Genomic DNA, 24,469 nt, shown 5'->3' with positions numbered 1-24,469 from the left:
TCTTACAATGGGGATACAATACAATCTTTTGTATATGAAGGTAGTTTTTTTACTAAAATAAGGCGGAATATCCAACAACATTAATGTAGGTTCAAGGCAGACACTCTCCTAGTTTTGATGGTGAAACATAAAGAACTATAAACTGGTAGGTCCAGTGTACACTTTATAAGAACCCAGTTCATCATTCGAGACGAGTAGGGAGGTTAATCCGGTGAATTAGTTCCCAAAATATCAACTGTATCATGGATTACCACTTATCTGACAGGACAGGGATTAATTTACTATTGGTAAAGCCTAAAGACAAACAAAAAATAAAAAAATAAATATTTTGCTTCATGAAAGGTCGGTGGCATAATGCAAGAGGCCTGATGCCCCTGGTTTAGGAAACCTAAGTGGCCTTCCAAATTCCAACGCTGGAGACCTCTGCCGTTTTAGCCTCTGGGCACTGCTCATGGGCCGACATAAGCTCCGGGGCCCCTGGGTTTAGCCAGTGAATGCTCATAGCTGTTACGCCACTGGGTTACACTACATCATGAAAGAGTCCAAATATTGAATAGGGGACTTTAATATGTTCAGAAACACAATGTACACATTTTAACACCATTTTTGGAAGCTTTATTGAAAAACCTACAAAGTGTCAACATCATACCTAGTTCATCTACTTGCTACTAAAATTAACCTGTTGTACAGAAACTACTGCAAACATGGTAGAAAATAAAAAAGATAAAAATAATCAAAGGGTTTTGTAACTCAACAGTTAATAGTAGGCTACTTAAATCAAACCCCTTAATTAAGACAACAGAAAACAGTAATACAAAATTAATATTAATTTGGTTACCTATGACAAATTATGAGGGAGGGGGGTAAGGGAGTAAAATAAAAGAACAAAGATTGGACCTCCAGAATATTTGCTCCAATCAACAATTTCAAAATTCTTTACAAAGATCACAATTTTGACATACTATGCTTTAATTCTGTATTTTTTTGTCTTTTTGTTTTTCATTTTACAAACATATTTTCTAAACTACACAATTACGGGAGAAGGGTGTTTGAAGTCGCGCAAATTTTACAATTAACATAAGGCATTTTAAACGGTTTTTTCCCCACACAACTGGAATACAAATACAAACATCATTAAACAAGGTAATGAATATATTTGTAGAAAAATGGTGAATATACAATCCCAGAAATCCAGCATTTACTTCTTTGTAAACAAAGTAAATTGATAAAACAATATAGAATAGATTTTGGCCACAATATTCCATATATTGTGAAATATATACTTCCAATCATAAAACAAACATTTTTGCATATGTACTTAAATTATTGTTTTTACGATATAATTAACTTCGGATACACCATTGTTTGGTAGACGTAGAATACCAATACGATTGCAGATCATCCAAATTTAGGGCGTGTATAATAAATATAAACATATTTTATGAACATGCAATTAAACTGTACAATCTACAGTTAGCAACGAAAAGACTTTCTATGTTTACTTAACAGCTGAATTATTTGTCACAGTTTGGTATGATATCTATATTGACATTATTACAAAGATACAATCATGTTACATTATTTGGGAGATGACAACAAATCGAAAATTAATATAATACCCCTTCTGGAAGAACTTGTTAGCTTACACAAATTAGTTTTGGTATCTTCTTGAACAAAACATGGAAAAATAATTACTACAAGATTTTAATAAACAAAATACTACATTTAATAAGAATGCATAAGTTTTGGACAATTTTGAAATGTAATTTTGAGGCTGTTCCAACTTTCAAACCCAACTCATACCACTACTTCTTCTTCCTTCCCCCGCTACATCGCAATTAAACCCTTTGAAACATTTCAGTCCAGGTATAAAAACAGTTAGAACAGAGCCCAGCTCATTTAAGAATATAATCCCATTTATATACCATCTGCTTATACTTCGGCTATTTAAAACATTTACGTGTTCCTCTGAGGTAGCTATAAATAATTTCATACATAAGATGTTTATACTATTAGCATGCAGTGAAACAAACAGGTAAAAAACGCATTAGCCTTCATGCAATCTTTATCCTTTAAATACCTGTGTTGAAATAATGTACATATTGATCTATTGAAACCATTGATTTAATTGGCTTGACTGTATTTTGAATCTAAGAAAATCTGTAGGCAGGCATACACTATGAGAAATTACCACATATATACATTTATCAGGCAGGTCAAACAGCCTCCAAGTCCCCTTCATTAATTTAGCTAGGCCTAGCTTAGGCCTAGGCCTAGATCAATTTGATATAGTTTAGGCCTAGCTTTATAAACATACCTTTTGCTCCCCAGTTTGGCACCAACTGATTTGTCTTTAAGCTTTTATTTTTGTAGAGCATGATTGCCAAATATATTCCATAAAACAATGATTTTCGTGAAATAATTAGTAAATAATAATGATCCAGGCCATGCTCAATGTATCTGATCTTGAATGGTTTTACAGTATTGTCTGCAAAATCTCTGTGCTCTGATTGGTTGAATATTTAAAAACCACAAAAGTAGAGCTGTATATATTAAATACAGTCTACATTATCATCCCTACCTACATGCTTGTCAGACAAATGTATGTCGTAATTATGTATGCCTACCTTTTCAAACTAAACAATGAGTTTGATATGGTGAAAACAAGCTTCAACATATTTCAATAACAAAACAGTGTGTTGTTTAATATATACAATAAAAAAACTTTCCTGGGCAAGAATAAATTCTCAACCACTGAATAGTGATAATAAAACATTAAATCTTGATCTTGTAAAATTTCCTACGTACATTTGAAGGGACAGTCATTGGAACAAATTTTGATAAATATCCATATTTGAAATGAAATTTTAATTGAATTAGTAAGAAGTTTACTGGATACTGGAAGAGTATTAAATTCACACAACAATTTTAAAGCATGGTATCCAGTCAACAAATTATTTACACATGATGCAATAGCATAACATTAACATTTTATTTATTATTATTGAATCAAGGGGTCAGGTCATATACAATATGTTACCCTATCGATTGATACAGGGCAAACCAATTTAAGTTGTGGGGTTTTAAAATTCTGCCATGCACAGCAGAATCTGGTATGTAAGCCCAAAATTGTATTACCCGAAACTCTTGAAATCATTTTCTCTTCACATGATATCATGAATGGTAAACACGATGGAATTTTTATTTGTTTTTGTTTAGTTAAAACTGATTTAAAGCACGGTGAAATACAAGCATGGCATCAATAGGAGCCATGTATTTTGAATCATACCTGAAACATCTATTTCACACTATTGATATTTTGAGCACTTTCGTTTACAAACCAAATCTTTATTTGGTAACCGGAAGAGCAAACTAACTCTTGTGGTTTTTGCTAACTGGTCTTCCTAAAAACATCTAAACATTTTTGCTTATCTATAGAAGCATGACTACTCTACATCTGGAATTCTCATCGACTTTGCAAGAAGTCGCTCCTAAACCTCTCTCTCCTAGCCACATGCTGCGTTCAACATCAGTCAGCACCAAAATCACCACAAATAACCATCCCGAAAAATCTATGCATCATCGGTCTTCTTAATACAAATATCTTTTGCCCCTTCATCTTCCCTTCCGACAAACAAATAGAGTTGTTTCTGTAATTCTTCCTTTTAACGTAGTAGTCCCCGGTGGCAAACAAATATAAAAATCAATCTTTTATCACTCCGCTAATATTAGTTCTTTATCAATAACTTATTGTCAACAAAAATTGCGTATTTACACAACTGTCTGTCCACATGCCTATTTGTCGGCATGCTCAAGAAATCAAACAATCATTTGTTTTTATGCCAAGCAGAAAGACCCTGGCAGGGTCTATCCATAATGTGCCTTACTACACGTCAAGGTATCTAAAAGGAGGGATGAGAGAGAACAGCGCATTGTACGATGCAGAAATCAGCTGACCAAACAACTGGTGAAAATTTTTAATCACGTTTGCGATTCATCACTAATCATTCATTTAACGTTACTGTTCGCCAGTTTCGATTTTGGCATTAACAGCGTTTATGGCTTGGTCCGAGTGTATTGTCATTGGTACTACAGCGCTCAACGCGCCGGGTACAACCCCGTGGTTCTCGACTTGTTGGGGCGGTGGCTGAGATGGCGGAGCTGCAGGCTGCATTAATACAGGAGCTGGAGTAAAGCGAGAATATGCAGGCACGGCGGATCCGTTCAATTCGGGATGCGGTGGTTCGGGCCAAGGAGCGCCGCTACCTTGCGTGTGTATATACTCCTTATTAATACAATTACGCAAACTGTGTGGAAGACGGCCAGTAATACCTCTACGAACTTCACCAGCAGCGCTTTCTCTCACTTCTGTGCTGCTCTGTTCGCTGTACCAAGAACAGTGCGGGGTACATATCAGATTAGGAGCATCTTTCAACGGACCGGTCTGGAAACTAAACGGCTCGTTCTCATGTACGTCAAGAGCAGCGGCACGAATCCTGCCTTCTTTGAGTGCAGCAGCAAGGGCATTTTCATCTATCAGTCCCCCTCTGGATGTGTTCACAAGGAACGCTCCTTGACGCATCTGTTTAATGGTGAACTCGTTTATTAAATGATGATTATGCTCGTTTAGTGAACAATGTAATGTTACACAATCACTCTGGAATAACAAATCCTTAAAAAAAAAGGGAAAAAGTTAGACGTGATGAACAATATACATACTTACTTAAAAGCTTATAAATAAGTTAATGCTCAACCAAGACTAAGGTCCGCAAGTTTAACCCAAAGTTTACTGTTGTGTACTTTTCTAAATGTAACATTAAATGTCCAATATTGAAATATATATTTATACTGGGTAACTTCTTCAGTCAAAGACTGGTCTCTCAGAGGGCCCAGTTGGTGATCAGTGGCTGTGATGTACTAATACACCGGGGTAACCCCCTACTCGTCTCGAAAGATGTACTAGGTTCTTTAAAGTGCACACGAGCTATGTATGTAATGCATATTTGCCTCTAATACCACAGGTCAGAGAACTTTATAATAAAACTATTTTTGAAACTGGGTTTGCTGTGTGGAGGATTGTTTTATAGAACTATACAATTCAAAGTTATAAAAAAAAAATTTTTTTTTAATTTTTGATAAAGACATGGGAATTATAGAGTAACTATCTAATCTGAACGATACATATATGTTTTTTATACTAATTATTTATTTCCGGTAGTTATTGAATTGATTGAAATTGATTGATTGAAATATATATTTATACTGGGTAACCTCTTCAGTCAAATACTAGTCTCCCAGAGGACCCAGTTATGATCAGTGGCTGTGATGTACTAATACACCGGGGTAACCCCCTACTCATCTCGAAAGATGTACTAGGTTCTTTAAAGTGCACACGAGCTAGATGTGTACACTGGACCTACGGTTTATAGTCCTTATCCGAGAAGACTCGTTCTACCACCAGAACCATGGAGTGAGTGAGCCTCGAACCCCTGCCGATGTTATGGCTACGTAATTATGGTTCCACTGTCTTAACCGCTCGGCCACTCACTCAACCAAGACCGGTTATTCTGGTGCCCATTTATAGCTGTATAAAGTGCCTGTGTCTATAATGTGGAATTATAAGCCCTAAAGCGTGGTTCCCACTAGCGACGCAAGGACGTAACGCAACGCAAGTGAATTGACCAATCACAAGCGATGGCTTATTCGCTTGTGATTGCTAACTGTCTATAACTTCGCTTGTCATTGGTTAAAACCCTTGCGTTGCGTTTACGTCCTTGCGTTACGTTCTCGTGGGAACCAAGCTTAACAGAAAAGTCAAGAAACCATATGACATAGTGTATTTAAATTGGAAGTAAATAATAAAGAAAAGTGGAGAGGTAGTATTGAGTGAGTCATTGGAACTAGGAGAATGATTGACTGACTTGTAAGGTTGTGTGGTGCAGTGTGTTGGATGCTGGATTACCGATTGTAAAATTGTGGTTCGAATCCAACTCTCGCCACATTGCTTGTATCCTTAGGCAAGACCCTTTACTTACATTTGCCTCTCTCCACCCAGGTGTATAAATGGGTACCTGGTTAGATCAAGACAAAACTTTGCGCTGATTACTCGCTGCATAATGGGAGCGTGTTTCCATACATGTTTGATCCAAAAAATGACAGTGGTAATAATGCTATGTAAAGCGCCCCTTTGAGCACGATTACTCATGAAAAGGGCGCTATAGAAATGTGGTATTATTATGATTATTATTGATGAAAGTACATATGAATAAAGTATACCAACCTGTAGGGTGTAGACTCTAGTTAAACCAAGAGATTTCTCAATACCATCTGCTAGATACGGGTCATAAAACAACACATTAAAACCAAATACCCTTGCACGTTGGGCTACTGCAGTGCCAACACGACCTGGTTGCACCAAAGAAAAAAAACATATTTAGGTAATCATGTTAACGAAATGGATGATTAAATTCATTCATGCATTATGAAGTATGGTTCATATAAAACGTAAACTTCCTAACCTTATTGAATTGTTCATGGCTATATGAATAGCAAACTTATTATTTTATGAAAACAGCTCACTAAATATTAGTACAATGTTAATGATGTATTGTCCCTCAAAAACATGAAAAATGAAGATTAATAAATCAGACTTTAAATAGGCCATTTTGTAGTTTTAATAAAGTTATTCACTTTTGTAAAAAAAAACCAAAAAAAATAGACAGATAGACAATATAGTATAATAGTATTTCTTTGGTTTAAATTGCATTTTTTCTATAATTTTTGGTCATTAAAATAGCATATTCAATAAAATATTTTCAGGGGACAATATATCTTGTTATCTGTTTTATTTATACGTATTACCATCTCCCCATGGTACTTTAAAAAATCTTCTAATTATAATCTTATTGATCTTATTATTTTGACAATAAAGATGTTATTGTGAGTTATATAGTATAATTTCCTGCAGCTTAATGGGTTCACATACTCTAAACGAGGTTGAGGTCCAAATATGTTTAAATCTATAAAAGCATTTAAAGAAATTCAGGGTGTTTTGGTTAAGCTGGCTGGCTGGCTAACTGTAACTTGGTGCCTTCAAGTCGTAGTACCTGTAATTCTAGTACCAGATTTTTTAGTTGCAAAAATATACATACCTAGCCCAATGATTCCAAGGGTCTCGCCTCTTATTCTCGTTGCTCCGACAGCAGACTCGCGGATTTGTTCAACACCTCCTAGCTTTTTACCTTGTTTTAGCATATCGGCCATCCAGAATGTCCGTCTGTATATATTAAGTATCATACAGAGGGTGGAATCAGCCGTCTCTTCCACACTGTAGCCTGGTACATTGCAGACAGCAATACCTACAAGAAGCGACATTTTAAATCGGTAAAATAAAAAATTTAAGCATACAAATTTAAGGTCTACTGTTGTTTTGCAAATAACTTAAAAATAATTAATTTGTTATTTAATGTATTATGTCGACAGTTGCAGGTTGCTACTGAATAAAAAGGTCATGGGGTTATATAAGTCAAATTTAGACAAGGATTTAATCAACAAAAGAAAGGGTAAACATAATAAACAGCAATATATTTCATAAAACAGACCCATGTCTTGGTTCTAAATAACTAGAACAAGAGGCAGCAGGTTTAACAATATTTTTAGAGATGCTACCCTACTAGTACTATATAGAAATTAATAAACTTTTAAGCAACCGACAGTGTCAATGCATGAGGTGATTGTGTTACAACAATTTGTTTGAATATTCTATCCAATAAAAAGGTCAATATCAATCATTTATGTACTACTTAATCGCATTAACTAGTTATCCAGTTCATCTTTTCAAGTATTTGTATTGTTTACTTTTCTCAATGAAATTCTGTCGTCGATATTTCTGTCCTTTTTGAATTCGGAGTCGTTATGCAAAAACAACAAGTTTCACAACCTCGGCTAAACCTACCTAGATCTCCAGCGGCTTTAATATCAATATTATCGTAGCCGGAGCCGATGCGTACTATAACTCGCAAGGCTTTGAATTTTTCCAGATCTTCTCTGGTTAATGTAATGGAGTGGTACAATAGCGCCCCCACGGCTTCATTTAAAACCTGAAATGAACAAAACAAATTATAAATTATATATAAAATTATTATTATTATATAATTATATTATTAATTATATAAATATATTATTAATTATATAATTATCTCCGAGCTGTTGAGGCAGAGTTACCATTTTTTGGTAATTCATATAAAACGAACATCAAAATGTACTTATGATTGTAAGAATGTGTGTTAGACATCATTTGTTTTTATTTACGTATTGTCGATTGCCTAGGTAAAATAAAGAAAAATTTCTCTCATTACATCTAAATTTATATATAACAACCTTGATATGTCAAATATATAATTAACTCTGTTTGTGTTCTTAAATTAATGTTGAAGTGGTTTGCAGATAATGAGATCATTAATAGTAATTCTCATTCAAATAAGGTACTTTACAGTAACAAAACCATAAAATTTAAATCATGAAATTTGCAAGCAAATAATAATTCTAAGAAATATAATGATTTGACAAAAATGCACAATGAATACCAATTTATACATGTAGTTTGATTAATAATTCCTTACACATCAATCATATGTTACACACAATGGTATTGTTAACATATCCATACAGGTTTATGTATACATTTTCATAGTGTACAATCTTTTGTCATTCATAAAAAATATACCATAGTTCAATGTTTCAATATAACCTTTTGCTAACATTCAGGTAATTAATGGAAAATCAATTAGCAATTATGTTGAAATGTAGTGTAAAATATAGGTTTCTATCCAGACCCCCTATGTTTATTCTCAATACAGTTAATCTTAGTTAGAAATTCATTTCTTTACCCACGCAATAAAGCAACCTATTAAAATACAACACTGTAACTCTGACATATTTAAAAGTCTTATCAAAGTAAGTTTTTGAGAGGAGAAAAAAAAAATATATTGATTAACCTTGAAATAAAGATAAAACCTGAGGGAAAGGAAAAAGATCCATATTAAATTTACATATTATTTGATATATGATTCAATAATCTGATAAAGGTTTGGCATTTGAAATAGCCTATTGAGAATAATGACATTCTTTTAATTTTAAGCAGTAGATATTAGAGATAAGACCAAGACTAGAGACAAATAATACTTTGAAAAAAATCAATGTAGTTAGCAATGGATATCATGCAAATTAGAAAATGTTTAAGCTGAATAGAAATGCACATATATTATAAAACGATACAATTTTTTAAATGACATGGATAAATTGTTGTCATGACTGTATGTACTGTTTCTCTACCTTCCTCTCTTATGTATTTGCTATACTTGTATGCTATATGTACTGCAGTACACTGGAGGTTTAGTGTACCATCTAGCTGGAGCACTATAAGAAATTTGGTGTGGATACAGTAGCAGATTCACAATTTTGTTAGTATGGGACGAGTGCCGACATAATATTACTAGTAAAATTGGTGAAAAACAGAAATCAAAAAGTAGTTTGTCATTTTAGGGAAGCCTGTCACCCAAGCTATATCCCACTGGGTATATATAAATCCAAAGGCAAATTACTGAAAAAATGACAATGCTGTGGGTAACAGTGGCTGGATCTCAATGGAGATACAAAAAAAAAAAAGCGAAAAGCTAAATCAAAACAATAAAGTAAACAGCCAGAAAAGTTAGCAGAGCTTTCGGGCAACACTAGCCCTTCATCAGTGCAAGGGTATATATATATAAATATCTCAGTCTCTCTCTCAAAAAATAAAAGAACACACTTAACTACAAACAAACAAACAAAAACTGTAATAATATACACCACAAGGGCGTGTTGGCAAAGTGTGTTGGATTAATGATCATGATTTGAATCCAACTCACGTCGAATTGCTTGTACCTTTTAAGCAAGACACTTATGTTTGCCTCTCTCAACCAAGGTGTATAAATGGGTACCCAGTTAGATGAAGACACATCTTTGCGCCGATTCAGGAGAATGTTTTCATACATGTTTGATCCCAAAAAATGGCCGAGTTAATAATGTGCAGTGAATTGAGAGCTTGCTTTTTTGTACTATATAAGAATGAACTAATAATATTATCACATAATATTACAACCTTTGTTCCAGAAACAATAGATACCAATAATGGAATTTGTTACAGTTCCTTAAACACCCATGAGAATTAACAAACAATGTACTTGTTATTACAGGAACTAATTTCATGACAACAAACATCAACTAAAGATTTAATACCAACTGTTAGACTTCCTTCCTTTAATTACCCTTTTTTTATTTCATTTTGCAATTTAAAACCAAATCAAAATGGTTGTTAAACTATGGAACTCATTTTCAAGTTGTAGATATTAATATTATGTATTAATTCAGTTGTGGATCCAGGATTTAGAAAAATGGGGAAGAGGGCGGTTGGGAATGAAGGCTGAGCTTAATTTGATGTCCTACCTTTTGCATTTACAATTTGCAAAATGTAGGGGGAGGGAGGGAGGCCCGGGCCGGCTGGGTCCTTCCCTTGGATCTGTCCCTATGATTATACCTGAATTTACCCCAAATGTGGGCCTTTAATATGGGTTGACTGAAGTGTTAAAACATATATTTTGGCCCTTGTTCATTTTTTGGTAATATAACAATAATTAGTATATACCAGTAGATGTATTTAAAATGTTATCAATTTTTCAACAGATAATTCTAACAATTGTAAAAAAACTGCCAGACTTTTTATTTTCTGTATCCAGCATCATAATATTCTCTTTAAAAATATCTCCTACATTTTTCTCCAAATATAATTACAGTACAGAAATTAGTCTCCTTTGTTTAGTATTTGACTTGAGAATATCATCTTGCAAATAATGCCAATTGCCATGATTTTATTATCATTTTTCTAGTCTCAGCAATGCCATAAAGTCAAGCAATTTATAAATGACCCATAAATTCAACCACTTCTGCTCTGCGTAAATATTATTTTACATATCTTATGCCCTGCTTCCAACAGATAATGAACAACAGTGAATAGACTGCTTAGCTTCTTAGTGTAGTATACCATTACAATACAGATGACTATATTATTGCGTACGTTAGTCATACAAGTATACTACTGTATTTCTATTCTAAATGAACGTATCGTATAAATAATAAAAAAACAAATAAAAGAACTATCATAAAATCATTTTTTTATGTCTGTTCAATTCTAATATTTAATGCTATATTAAATATGTGGCTTTAATATTCAAGTACTACACAAGTGTGTAGGACAATGCATGGTATTACGAATTGAACAAATGATAGATTGGAAGCTAGATGCTACTGAACACGAATGTAATAAATCACGATCACTGATGATCATCGTGTGTTTCGTTGAACGATCATGATGATGATGTCTTCGTTTCGGTGACTAACTCTGTGTGTGCTCAGCTTAGTCGACGTGAACTGCATTGTGGTATGAGCTATTGTTGAGTATCAAACTGGTAACGTAACATGGTGGAGCATATGGCATTACGACAGTGGTCCGTGGCGCATCGAATTAACGAGCTGTGCAAATCATCTACCCATGTCTTTAATATTCCTGAATTTCATTATCTCGTCAGTTTACAGATATTATTATGTCTATCATCGTGCAATAAAGATGAAAATTTGTAAGTCAAATATAAATGAATGGAAACACTATGTGTGAACTAATAGACACATTGATGTGACCATATACATGTAGATAGAAAAAAAAAAATAAATAAATAAAAGACTATAATTATATTTACTTAAATTTAAATTGAAAAATTATATTAATTAAATTGATTAATTAAACCATATAATTGTTTAAGTGATGACAACAAACAATTAAAAAAAGTCTAAAAATAAATAAAAATGTATGTTGTTAAATCTAAGGTTACACTGTCTATACAACAATTTTGTCTAAATCACATTTTACTAATTTTTGATTAAACATTGAAATATTTAATTTATATATCTATTTATATACTACTACTTTAATTAAATATTAAAATTCCAATCAAATTACATGGTATTAATTACGACTATCAATTCAAGCCAATGTAATATAATTAATATCCACTTTAATTACTATCAATATTAATACTATTGATTTAAGGATTAGCAACTGAATATTAATACAAAAACTAACATAATCATTATTTATATTGTAAAATATTTTGTCTTTTGAAGACGACATCCTCTGACTGTGTAATAATGTACAATAATGTGCACATTAAAATAATCATCTTTAAAGTGCTTATCAAAGACAAAAACAAAATGAGAAAAAACAAGCGAGATATTAAAGAAAAACTAATAAGACGCTGGTTCATGGCCTCATCACCAATGTGGACATTGCAAAGTCAAAATAGAGCTGACACTAAATGACTATTAGCGTTGCAAGTAGAATCACAACGATTTACTAGCAAAGTACATGTAGGATTACGACGTACAGGTTGATGAACGTGAAAAGCTCGTCTTGATTTTATACGCCACTTCAAAATGCCGAGAAATGTTAAGATGACGCCGTTGTGCCGACAAAGTACCGACTAGTCCAAGTTTCCGAAAACACAGCCACGTGTGTCAGAGATTCATTTTAAACTGTTAACCTATTATGTGTACTGTTATTATTAATACATCTATGATGTTTGTTCTATATTTCGTTAGTAAAACACATTTTTAAATACTGGATTTTCTTTTTAACCATGTTTAAACTTATTTGTCAGTCAGTATATTTAATACAAATATTAAATATATATACAAATATTACAAAGGTTAATTTATTAAGCTCTATATTTTTTTTCTGTACTTATTCGAAAAACTATCGCTTTTAATATAAGGCGTTAAAATTGCTGCAAACAGCAGTTTGATTTTAAATAAGCAAATAATGCAACAACCATATTTAATCTGTCCTAGCCTACGGCAATGCGACCTAATGTAACACTAAAACCAACAATAAAATTCAACAAAGGAATTCTTCTACACAATCCTACAAACAGCTCAGTATCAGTGCTTCATTACTATTTCAACATAGATTCACACATGTTAATGTGTGAAGCAAATTTTTAAATTATTTATTTCAGTAATTCAAAACACCCTTTTCATAATTTATTGTTATTATGAAAACAACTTTCTAATAATTATTGAGAGAAAAGAAGAATAGTTTATACTAAAAAATGTTTTTTCTCCCCGATAATTAAGATTACCCAGACAAGAATGATAAGACATCAGAGCAATTAAAGAATAGACAATTTAATATGTGATATTATAATTACCGTGGATCAATTCAGTGCCGATTGCATTTATGTTTTTAAAATTTTAATTAATGGCTGCCAGAATTGGTTTACACAATGATAGTGATGATCATCTTGACAATGATGAAGATATAATTATAACTATGATACTGATTTCTAATTGATTTTTAATATTCATATCATCATATTAATTGCTATCAAAGTAAAATTAACAATCCAAGAAACTGCTCCATGCCTTAGGAATTGTGTAGTACATATTTTGTACAGAATCAATAAGTATTTCTACAATGGCACACCAACAAAGAAAAGTGTAGACATTTATAAAGGGTGAAGGCCATTACATGACTAATAGCATAATATGATTATATATATCACACTGGTGCTACATAATTAATAGTCACAAAAGACTTCTTTTAAATGAATAAAATACTGTGATTTATGTGCACAAATGAAGCCATGTTTAGAATAATAATAATAATAGTTCATTCTTATATAGCGCATATAAGCAAGCTCTCAATGCGCTGACACATTATTACCCCAGTCATTTTTTGGACCAAACACGTATGGAAACATACTCCCATTTATACACCTGGGTGGAGAGAGGCAAACGTAAGTAAAGTATCTTGTCTAAGGATACAAGTAATGCGGCGAGAGTTGGATTCGAACCTCGATCTCACGATCAGTAGTCCAGCGTCCAACACACTGCACCACACATGCTCACAATAATACTGTATACTTGGTTTCTATTAGTGGTGGTAGTATACATAAATGCATAAAGTATGATGCGAATGCTAAATGAGTTTCATTTTGCTTATATTATAACTATGATATTATAATAAAAACTGTAAAATGTTGCCATTGGTATCTAACACAGTTATAACTCCTAAAGAATACTAAAAAAAACAAACAAAAAACATTATTGTTCTATGATTGAAATAGCAGTTAGTGACAAGAGACTTTCTGGAAAACCAGACATTTTAGGCTGGTTCTCTTACATTTATAATGCTCTGTCTACACTATCAAATTTATGTGAAAAAAATGTGATGTGTCTATATATGGACATGATGATGTCATATCATTACCATATTTGGGGATATTACTACAATATATAGGTACGTCACATTATTTTTGTCAAACTAGTTTAATAGTGTAGACAGAGCTTTATAGCTAACAGTACTCTCATCTTTCTATTCATTTGAATGCATTGCAATATGTGAATCACAATCACAACCATCTCGACTCTTATCCCTACCCTCAGGAAACTACCACAAAGGTGGTAGCATACACACACACAATATGACCTTCAAAGGTTTCCGGCCTTTTAATTTGCCCAATATGAAACGTTTCCTTCCTCTAATATGTAGGAATGGCGGCAGGGGTTAATAAAGACAATAAATATAAAGAACACAGAAATTGACTACTTGCCTACTGTACATCTTAACTTGGCCCAGATTTTCTGTTTAGTATTAAATAACCAACATTTTAAATCATATCACAAAATTGAATTGACTTCCTGATTTTTCTTTTTACCTTAACCCAGATTTTATTTTATATCCATAGTAGCAAGCAAATTTGTAATTTTTCAAATAGCCACCAGTGAATAATAATTTATCCTATATCCTAAACCTAGTACATTCTAGATGGAGTATTAACAGTTTGTTTGATCCGCATTTAAATTTGTCACCTACACCACTCGGTTGATTCTACTTAGAAATGAGAATTACGACATAATTCAAATAAAGTAAGATGTTACTGTAGGAAAAAAACTAAACTAGAAATGTAATTACTATTTTAATATTATTTTGGTATAACTTCAATATTTTATTATCATATGTATGGATGTAATGCAAATGAAATGTTTTGAATATGCTACTTTTGGATGAAAAATATTTTTAAACTTCCATGGTTTTCAGTGCTGGCATACATTTTCTTACAACCCTCCATTTTTTCTTCACCCTTATTCATAGGGTTTAAAAGAATTTTTTTTGATTTGTCTAAAGTTCTATCTACTGTACCCTATCAAATTGCCCATATATATGATAGTAATATGCTCAAATATGGTAGTAATATGCTCAAATATGGTAGTGATATGACATGATCATGTCCATATATGGGCACATCACATTTTTTTGTCACATAGTGTGCGATAGAGTAGACAGAGCTTTATAAATTTTAATTTATTAACCAAATAATTATGATTGGTTTATAATTCAAACAACAAAAATATATAACATATATAAAGATAAGATATTATAAGTTTTCGTCTGGTTTTGTATTAATTATCTGTATATAATTGTTTGCGTTAAACCATTCATGAAACGAAATGTCGCACACTTACGTATTCACGAATGATTTAACGTAAAGAATTATATATATACAGATAATAAGATCTTTGTTTTCAATATAAACGCAAGTTTGGCAAACAAAATCCAGATAGCCTTGCAATATAGTTTACCATTTATTATTAAAACTATCTTAACTACCTCCGCAAACATGACCGAGTGCAAGTGAACCAACGTACAAGGATCTCATTGAGAACATCGAATTTGAATATAATCCAAACACAATTCAATGATAGTATGAATTATTACAACATGTATAAATTATTTCTCAAGGACATCGGTAAAATGTAATATCGCAAATCGTGATGTGTATACTTAACTAATCTAAATTTGATTATTTTCTGCCTCTGACAGTTTCAATAAGAATAACATGTCGTTTTTTCGAACATTTTATTTTAATTCTAATTGAATTTCGCTAGGCCAAGTAGAATATTATGTAAGCCGATACTATTACTACTTGTAAGTTTTTGCACTGGTTATATTAAGAAATGATAATCTTGATTGGAATTTTCGGAAACTAGTATAAGTTTACTTAGCAGTTTTTCTTTTTCATAGATTTGTTATGAAAGAATAACAAAAAGGAGAGAAAGTTTAACGTTAAATAAAATTTACCAACTGAAATGTGATGTTTCAATTTATGAACAGTAAGTAAAATATCAAATAATTAAACAACTACCAATTTATTCATTTGCAAAATGGCTATTCTTAGTTAATACCTTGGTTATACGGTCAATGTATTTAATTATTTTTTAAACACCAACAAACGTCTTAAATCCATCACATTAAAAAATATATATGCAAAATTGAAGAAACGGTTAATATGATTTGTTCGTGGAAAAATGTATTTTCATTACGACAACTAGCTGATTCAAGGCTAGGCACTTTCTCCCTCTGGTACAACTGTCAATCATGTCGTTACCGAGGTGACTAGTCTCAGAAGGGGGCGATAAGTATAAAACAACGACATGACACCTTCACTCAAGTATTCAGGGGGAAAAAACGGTAACTATTATTCAACAAATTTATGCAAAGTAGCTATGTGAGATTATCAAGGCTGGAATTACGTTTATAGGGTGTAATTATTGTAAGAATGGGTTGCTTCATTAATATGTTTCCCCTTCGCAACTAATTCATCACTGTTACCAATGGTATTGTCCATTTTTGCCTTATAGCAATCTTGTTTGATGTGACTCCAACCATCTGTGAGTATATTCCCTTGTCTAGTTGCACGATAAATTATTATTTTTATTTTGTGCTATGTAAATTGTTCACCTGTCTGAGAATTGAACAAAGCATCATTGTCTTTCCATGAAAAAAAGTCAATGTGACTAGAATATGTAAATTAATTTTGAAAAATTCATTTATTGATTTAATAAACTTTGGTATATTTTCTGTAATAAATGTTATATATTAAAAAAATTCTTAATTATTAAAAAAGCATAAATGTTTTGTGGTACTTTACATTTCAGAATTTAGTATTACATTTTTTATTTTAAATTGTCATTTTCTACTTCTCCAGTTAATTAAGATGACCTACGCAAATTTTGGACATATAAATCCACCAGGAGTTGAGTGAAGCGCATCCCAATGAATGAACCAGTTTCTAGGCTGCAGATCGTCGCAAATCGAAAACTCCCTATTTGCTGTTGATGGGCGCTCTGCTTTGTTGCTTGAAACTCCACTTCAAGACTTTCAAGAGATTTTCTTTATGTAGACCATATTATTTATTGTTTGTGAAAAAGGTATCTCTAAAAAATTCTTATATATTTATTGTGACATTAAAAAAATTAAAAAAGCTATTTTAAAACTGACCTTCTCGTGAATTTCATGTGTAGACTGGGCATCACAGAACGCTACAGTAGCAACATCTTTTAGTATGGGCATTTCAATACTACAGTCGCGGCCATCAAGCAGCGCCACCAACGGCCTGCCAACTGGGTTTGATCCGGGGACATTAGAACCTGGGTGGCGTATACCTAGGTAAGAAAAATAAAACAGTAAAAGTATTTTTAATAGATAGATGATTGAGTAAAAACTACAAAAACATTAAGTCTTCATGAATTGCATAAAAAAATAAATATAAAGAAAAATGACAAGATTGAGTATTTTTACATACAGACACATTAGTTAAGTTAAATCTTTAAGGAGTATTTATCAATAAGATTAGGTAAGTATTCCCAAGAATTTAAATCCTAAAGACTTTTGTTAGCAATTTACTTAAAAACGTGCATACATTTAGTAAATCCTATATAAAAAGTATTTGGATACGGTGAGGTCAAGAGAAGCGATTATTCATCGAGTATGTTCGAGTATAATTCTCGTATCTGACAACAGATTGATGGCATTACATGCGTTAATTCAACTTCTACTACTGTTGCCATTACAGACATTTTCAATCGGCGATTTGTTTCGATTGACATAAGATTTCTTCAATTGCTCAACGTAAGTGCACAACGACTTCTGGGGAGATTATACTATCATCCGCGAGAAACTACTTGATTCCGGACTCAAAAAGTCATGGCCACGTATTAGTATCTCTGACACATATCACATGGTCGCACACTTTCTAGCCAGGATATTAAACGCAATGATGAGAAAGTTAACGTATTAATTCCAATACCAAACAAGTAATGGTTGAGTATTATAGCTCGAGAAGGAAATAAAAAAACAACAAACAGAGGTCACGCAGAAGTGGGTTGCCGTTTTAAAAGACCGACTTCGGTTTAATTAATTAGATGTTGCTAGTTTCAGTTTGAGCTGCGGATTAAGCAACAAATGTTGAAACCAAAGATCGAGATAGTTATAAAAATTAAATTTTGTCCCCGAACATTTTCGCATCAGATGTGTTTGATCATGATCTTCGTTGCTCCATGACCGCTATCAGGATTCCCGTGAGAGTACATCAAAGAGAAGCGTTTAAACAAGAATTCATGTTATTACGAAGAAGTCAAATTATCTTTTAAATGTATTTATCACTAATACTTTGTTTGGGTTAGAAAAGAAAAACATTAAGATGTTGAAAACATCAATAGATTGTAACATACTATTCTATTGAGAAAGAGCATAAAGATTGGATATAAACAAAAATATACTTTTTTAATTTGTAAGAATAATTTAATATTAAGAGTAAGATGGAATTTCAATTTAATTTTCATTATTTTTTTTTGTGCTAATATTCCAAATTATTGCTAATTAAAGTTCCATCCATTAACTGGACATTTTTGAAAATATATTCAATTTAAAAAAAGTATAATGAACAAAGGTAACTTAATCAGCATAAAAACTTTATCAATAAATGTATAAAATCTACTTTGAGTTATCGTGACATCAACTTTGACACGCGATAATAAAGATGTTACTCTTTTTGCTTTTGGCTCTTCCCTCCTTCACACTTCAAATGTAGGACTCCTCAGCGGATGTTATCTATCTACCCATTCTAATGATGTTTAGGTCTTGAGGTGTTATGCAAATGTAGAACTCGAAAAATTATCAAATCTATTTATTCACGGACTGGTTAAGAGTTTAGAGTGGAGATTAAATGTAGGTCTTGTAAATAATACTAATGCCCATTCACATACATATCTTAAATACACATTTTGAAAGAATGTACGACGTGTATAAAAAAAATTACCTAAATTTAAAAATGAATACTAGTATTTTTAAAAATAAATATATTTTTTGTATATAAACAAATTTTTTTCCCATTTTTGTTTTGACAAGATTGCATTAAAAACTGCAGAAAAGTGAACGAATGTATACAAAAATTACCTTAATTTAAAAATGAATACTAGGTATTTTTAGAAATAAATATATTTTTGTATATTATATTAAAAAATGTTTTAAAATGTTTTTCCTTTCTAACAAGACTGCACTAAAAACCACATAATAGTTATATAGGCCTACATACATGAATTTTAATTCTTACTCATTTTGGTGGCTTTTTTTTATCAAATTATACAAAAAAATTAATAAAAATAAAATGATATATAGTTTGAATGCATCGTGTCAACAATTTAGTAAATCAACATCAAATTTAAGTAATCTACAGATTTCTAATTGATTTCTCAGAAGGCTCGATAATACATATTGAAATCATTTTATCTGGTAGTCATAACTTGGTCAACTATTGCCAGATCTTGACGGCCAATATTAACCCAATTCCAAAAATAAACCGGTGACCAGTGCACTTTCTACCAGGAAAATTTAATTTATAATTTATCTCAACACTAATTATATAAGTTGTGGAGTCATGTCCTTTTTATTAAAACATGGCTTATTCAATGACGGTGTTGTTTAAGCCGTCAACCAACAAAATATAAAAAAAAACCTGACTGATGAGTGACTTGAATATTGGTTATCGTCCAATTAAGGATGTATTGTCCCCATGAAAAATAATTCTTAAACATTTTTTTTTAATATGCAATTTTAAAAAAAACTGTAATTTAGAGCAGAAAATAGTCAAATTGGCTGCCAGCCAATGGGTTTTTGGTTGAATTTAATCATTTATTATGTTATTTTATAAGTAAAAATATTATTTTTTGGGAGTTTTTTTCTATGGAAATTATTAAGTTTTTTAAAACTACAAAATGGCCTATTTAAAGTGTGCTTTTATTAATCTTCATTTTTCATGTTTTTGAGGGACAATACATCTTTTAAAGTTGGTTGTGTTCCAGAAGTATTTGAATGGACTTATAATTTGTGTATATAATCTGAACACAAAGTGCTTAATAATTAGAAGGAATCTGAGGTATTGTTCGATATTGTTCAAATATATGTCGTAAAATGTACAATTTATTTAAATTATACTGGATAATGTTTTGTTATTGAATTTTCGGCTTTAGAACTCAAATAATGCCTTTGAATTTTAAAAATTTCTATGCTCAAATAAAACTGGGTTGAAAAGCATTAACTAATATATCAAATCAATTAATCTATTAAAATACCTATTAAATGGCATTATACATGTACTAATAAACCTATAACTAAAGAGTAGTAGCAGTTTAATGATTAATGCATGGAGGAAAAACTAGGCCTATTAATAAAAAAAAAATCAGTTCATTTGAAAAATTGGTAATTCAATATATGCCACACGCAGGCCCTGTTAATTACTTGAAAAGGAACTCCAAATTCAAGTAGATGATATAGCCTAGATTACGATGAAAAAAAAAACCTAGACTGGGCTATACAGGAAATTCTTAGTCTGCACAGCAATGATCATGTTTAAAACTTTGACCCATCGTGACCCAATTTGTACCAACAGAGGTCGTCGATGGTACTAGTTTTAAACGACTAATAAAGTACTGTTAAAAAACATCACACGCCAGCTCACTCAAATTATCTCATTCTCAATAGCATTATATTGAACAATCAATGAAACTGCCAATAAGGACACCATTTTATGATATCAACGACAGGAGAAACAGGAAGAGCTATTGCTATTAATGGTTAAATAAAATGAACAATATTAACACCCCGCTCAGAAAGGATGACATAGGACTGAATTCTGTTAACTACCGAACTAACTTCCGTCGACATTCAGCTTAATGATTCTTCCTTCCTGTAACAAATTCCTGCATTGAAAATCTACTTTATAACACTGTTTTTTCCTTTACCTCGCACAAAGAACTCTCCTATCTTTATATTAATCTCCTAATTGTAGTGTGTGGCGCACACACGCCAGCAGGTGAAGCCCTGTTGTAATAACCAGCAAACCATTCATAATTTAACTTTTTTGTCATCATTAATAATGTATACATAGATTATGCGATAAAACGGGCCATAAAATTCTGGTATGATTAAAATATGCCGAATAAAATCTTGTTTATGCTAAAACAAACAAATATTTCACATACAATTTTACGTGCTTGTTCGGGTTTAATACAAAGATCATTAAGAGTATATGTATCGTGCAAACCAACAAATACATACTGTTCTTCGTTTCAATCAAAATATAAATTTGCTTAAAAAGTGCTAAATAATATAATAACTGTGAGTGAGTGAGTGAGCGAGTGGCCGAGCGGTTAAGACAGTGGAACCATAATTAATACCGTACGTAGCCATAACATCGGCAGGGGTTCGAGGCTCACTCACTACATGGCTCTGGTGGTAGAACGAGTCTTCTCGGATAAGGTCTATAAACCGTAGGTCCAGTGTACACATCTAGCTCGTGTGCACTTTAAAGAACCTAGTACATCTTTCGAGACGAGTAGGGGGTTATCCCGGTGTATTAGTACATCACAGCCACTGATCATAACTGGGCCCTCTGGGAGACTAGTCTTTGACTGAAGAGGTTACCCAGTATAAATATATATTTCAATCAATCAATTTCAATCAATTCAATAACTACCGGACAAAATAATTAGTATAAAAAACATATATGTATCGTTTAGATTAGATAGTTACTCTATAATTCCCATGTCTTTATCACAAAAAAAATAAAAAAATGTGTAACTTTGAATTGTATAGTTCTATAAAACAATCCTTTCAAAAATAGTTTTATTATAAAGTTCTCTGACCTATGAACTTTAGGGCAAATATGCATTACATTTTTTTCATATTGAAATTGTTATCCTCAATCTAGGGCACCAGACATTAAGCTCCTAACAATGGCAACAAAACTAACAATAAGCATGTGAACAAAAGGTATTGTAAATCAGTTGTTACAAAACTACTGTTAATAAATCTATTTTTAACCACAAATGAACTGTGTGTTACTGTTAAGTTTGAATCTAATTTTAAATATTTACGAATAATACTATATTGTAGTGTTAAAATGGTTTCCTAAAATAATAATATATTGTTAAAATGGTTTCCAATACAATTCTATATTTTATTATGTAATATTTAATATGATAAATTAAGTAAATAATCAACTGAACTGACAACTGTATACTGTATATTAAAATTTGTATTTTTTTGTCTATTGACAATTATATGTTAAAATTTATTAATATAGTTTTATATCAAAACTTACAAATTAATTTAATTCTGAATTAACTAAATATCAACTTTTCCATATTAAATATTGATGAGACAAATATTTATTAAGTTTAATTTTAATTTTGCCAATTTTAATATAGTTTTCATATCAGTCGATAATATAGATGTAATAAAAAATAATACAATGTAATTTTGAGAAATGCAAATTTAAATATTTTTACAACTTTGATATGAATAGACTATGTATTATTATGTAAAAATTCCACACTGCTTATTGATTAAAGAAAATCATTCAAGTCCAACAATTTTTATTTGTAATTTATTTAAATATTCTACATTATTTGTCAAAGAAGGAATCGCGATGACAAATGTCTTACAATTATCATTTAGTGTGCCTTTATTGATTACAATTATCAACTAAAATAATGTTTAAATAAATTATTTTAAAGTCTTCCAAGATAAAACAAACCCAAGGTTACCAACACAGCTGTATAAATTATTCAAATTTCAGAGAGAAAATTGGAGGAAAAAAAATCAATTATTTTACCATAGAACAAACAATTTTAAACGAGCATCTAAAATAATCAAAGTATCAAGGACAAGATTTTGAGGTGATAACTTAAATTTTTGTACAATAATTTTATGAATGTACTAAATAAATAAGACAGCTGTTGATTAAATGATTATTCAAGAATGTTTCTTAAGCCTGTTTCCTGTACGAATAGAGTGATTGTTCCAGGGTTATATTAATGCTCGCCTTTCAGCCTACCGCTGCGCTTTTAAACAGTCAGAACGGCGTTTCCTGCCTTCATAAGCTCTTCACTGGTGATGACAAATGTACAATTGGTAGCATATTGCTTAGGAGGACTAAAGTAGCTATGCTTAGCTTTAAATTCAGAGGGCACAGTTGTACAGTAGTAGTACCTAGGCCATCGATTTTATACCGGTAACAGGGGCGGATTTCTTTAAACGGGAAGCACTAACATTATTTATAATAGTCTTTCAGAACTAGATATCATTTAATTAGTTGTTTTACCTTAAATCGAAAGGCCCTCACCCCCAATGCTACTGCTGGATCTTCTCCTTGTTAAGAGATCTCAAACAATCTTGTGATAAATGTGGTTTCCATTTTTGTAAATCTGGTTGTTTCCTATGCAATTATAGTAGTCTGGTCATTTTCAGTGGTTGAAATATTCCTAATCATGCCTTTAAAAATCTACCATTATCATTGTTAAATCATTAGACTTGAACCCAGATGTTTTAAGCATCAGGGAAACTTTCTAAATATATTTTTCTAGATTATTCCGACTACAAAATCGAACAAAGTAAAACCAAAATTGAAGCCAAATTTGATATTGGCAACGTGACAAACTGGTAGAAAGGCTTTACCGATGACAAATCTGTTTTACTTACGGAAAGAAAAGTGCATTAAACCTACCCAGTGGTTTCATCCTAACGTTATCAGTTCTAGGGTCTAAGCCCCTCTCTCCAAACACAAAATTGGATCAAGATTTACACTAAACATTGTGTTTTAGCCTACCATTATTTTAAGAACCTAGTACATCTTTCGAGACGTGTAGGGGGTTACCCCGGTGTACAAGTTCACACACAGCCACTGTCACAAACTCATCATATACACTGGGCCCTCTGGGAGAACAGTCTTAGACTGAAGAGGCTACCCAGTATAAAAAATAAATAATTAATAAATAATTAATATCAATAAAAGAATTTACAACAACTCTAAACTAACAACAATTATTCATACAAACATGCCATACAACAACCACGTTCTCATGCAATGCAATATTAATTTATTTTAAATGGACACTATATACTTCAAAAGAAATTTATAATTTTTATTGATTACTTTATTGTCTTTTCTTCAGTGAAATAATTTTTAGCAAGGCTTATAAA

At 31.7% G+C, this 24,469-nt stretch overlaps 1 protein-coding gene across 4 annotated transcripts in view; it reads right to left on the bottom strand.

The window, feature by feature from the left end:
• Nucleotides 1-593: 593 nt before the first annotated feature.
• Nucleotides 594-24,469, bottom strand: part of LOC140046202 (C-terminal-binding protein 1-like) — a 72,555-nt gene continuing 48,679 nt past the window's right edge. For all 4 annotated transcript variants that reach the window (XM_072090762.1, XM_072090761.1, XM_072090764.1 and 1 more), the window contains 5 exons: nt 17,429-17,592; nt 7,955-8,099; nt 7,152-7,358; nt 6,281-6,405; nt 594-4,672 (listed from right to left, as the gene is read on the bottom strand). In XM_072090762.1, the coding sequence (XP_071946863.1) occupies nt 4,019-4,672; nt 6,281-6,405; nt 7,152-7,358; nt 7,955-8,099; nt 17,429-17,592 (1,295 nt within the window). In that variant the 3' untranslated portion in view covers nt 594-4,018. The remainder of the gene's footprint in view (nt 4,673-6,280; nt 6,406-7,151; nt 7,359-7,954; nt 8,100-17,428; nt 17,593-24,469) is intronic.

Source organism: Antedon mediterranea, chromosome 4 (assembly GCF_964355755.1).
Source record: "Antedon mediterranea chromosome 4, ecAntMedi1.1, whole genome shotgun sequence".
Classification (NCBI taxonomy): domain Eukaryota; kingdom Metazoa; phylum Echinodermata; class Crinoidea; order Comatulida; family Antedonidae; genus Antedon; species Antedon mediterranea.
Note: the sequence above shows the minus strand (reverse complement) of the source record. Positions and strands in the feature narration are given on the sequence as shown.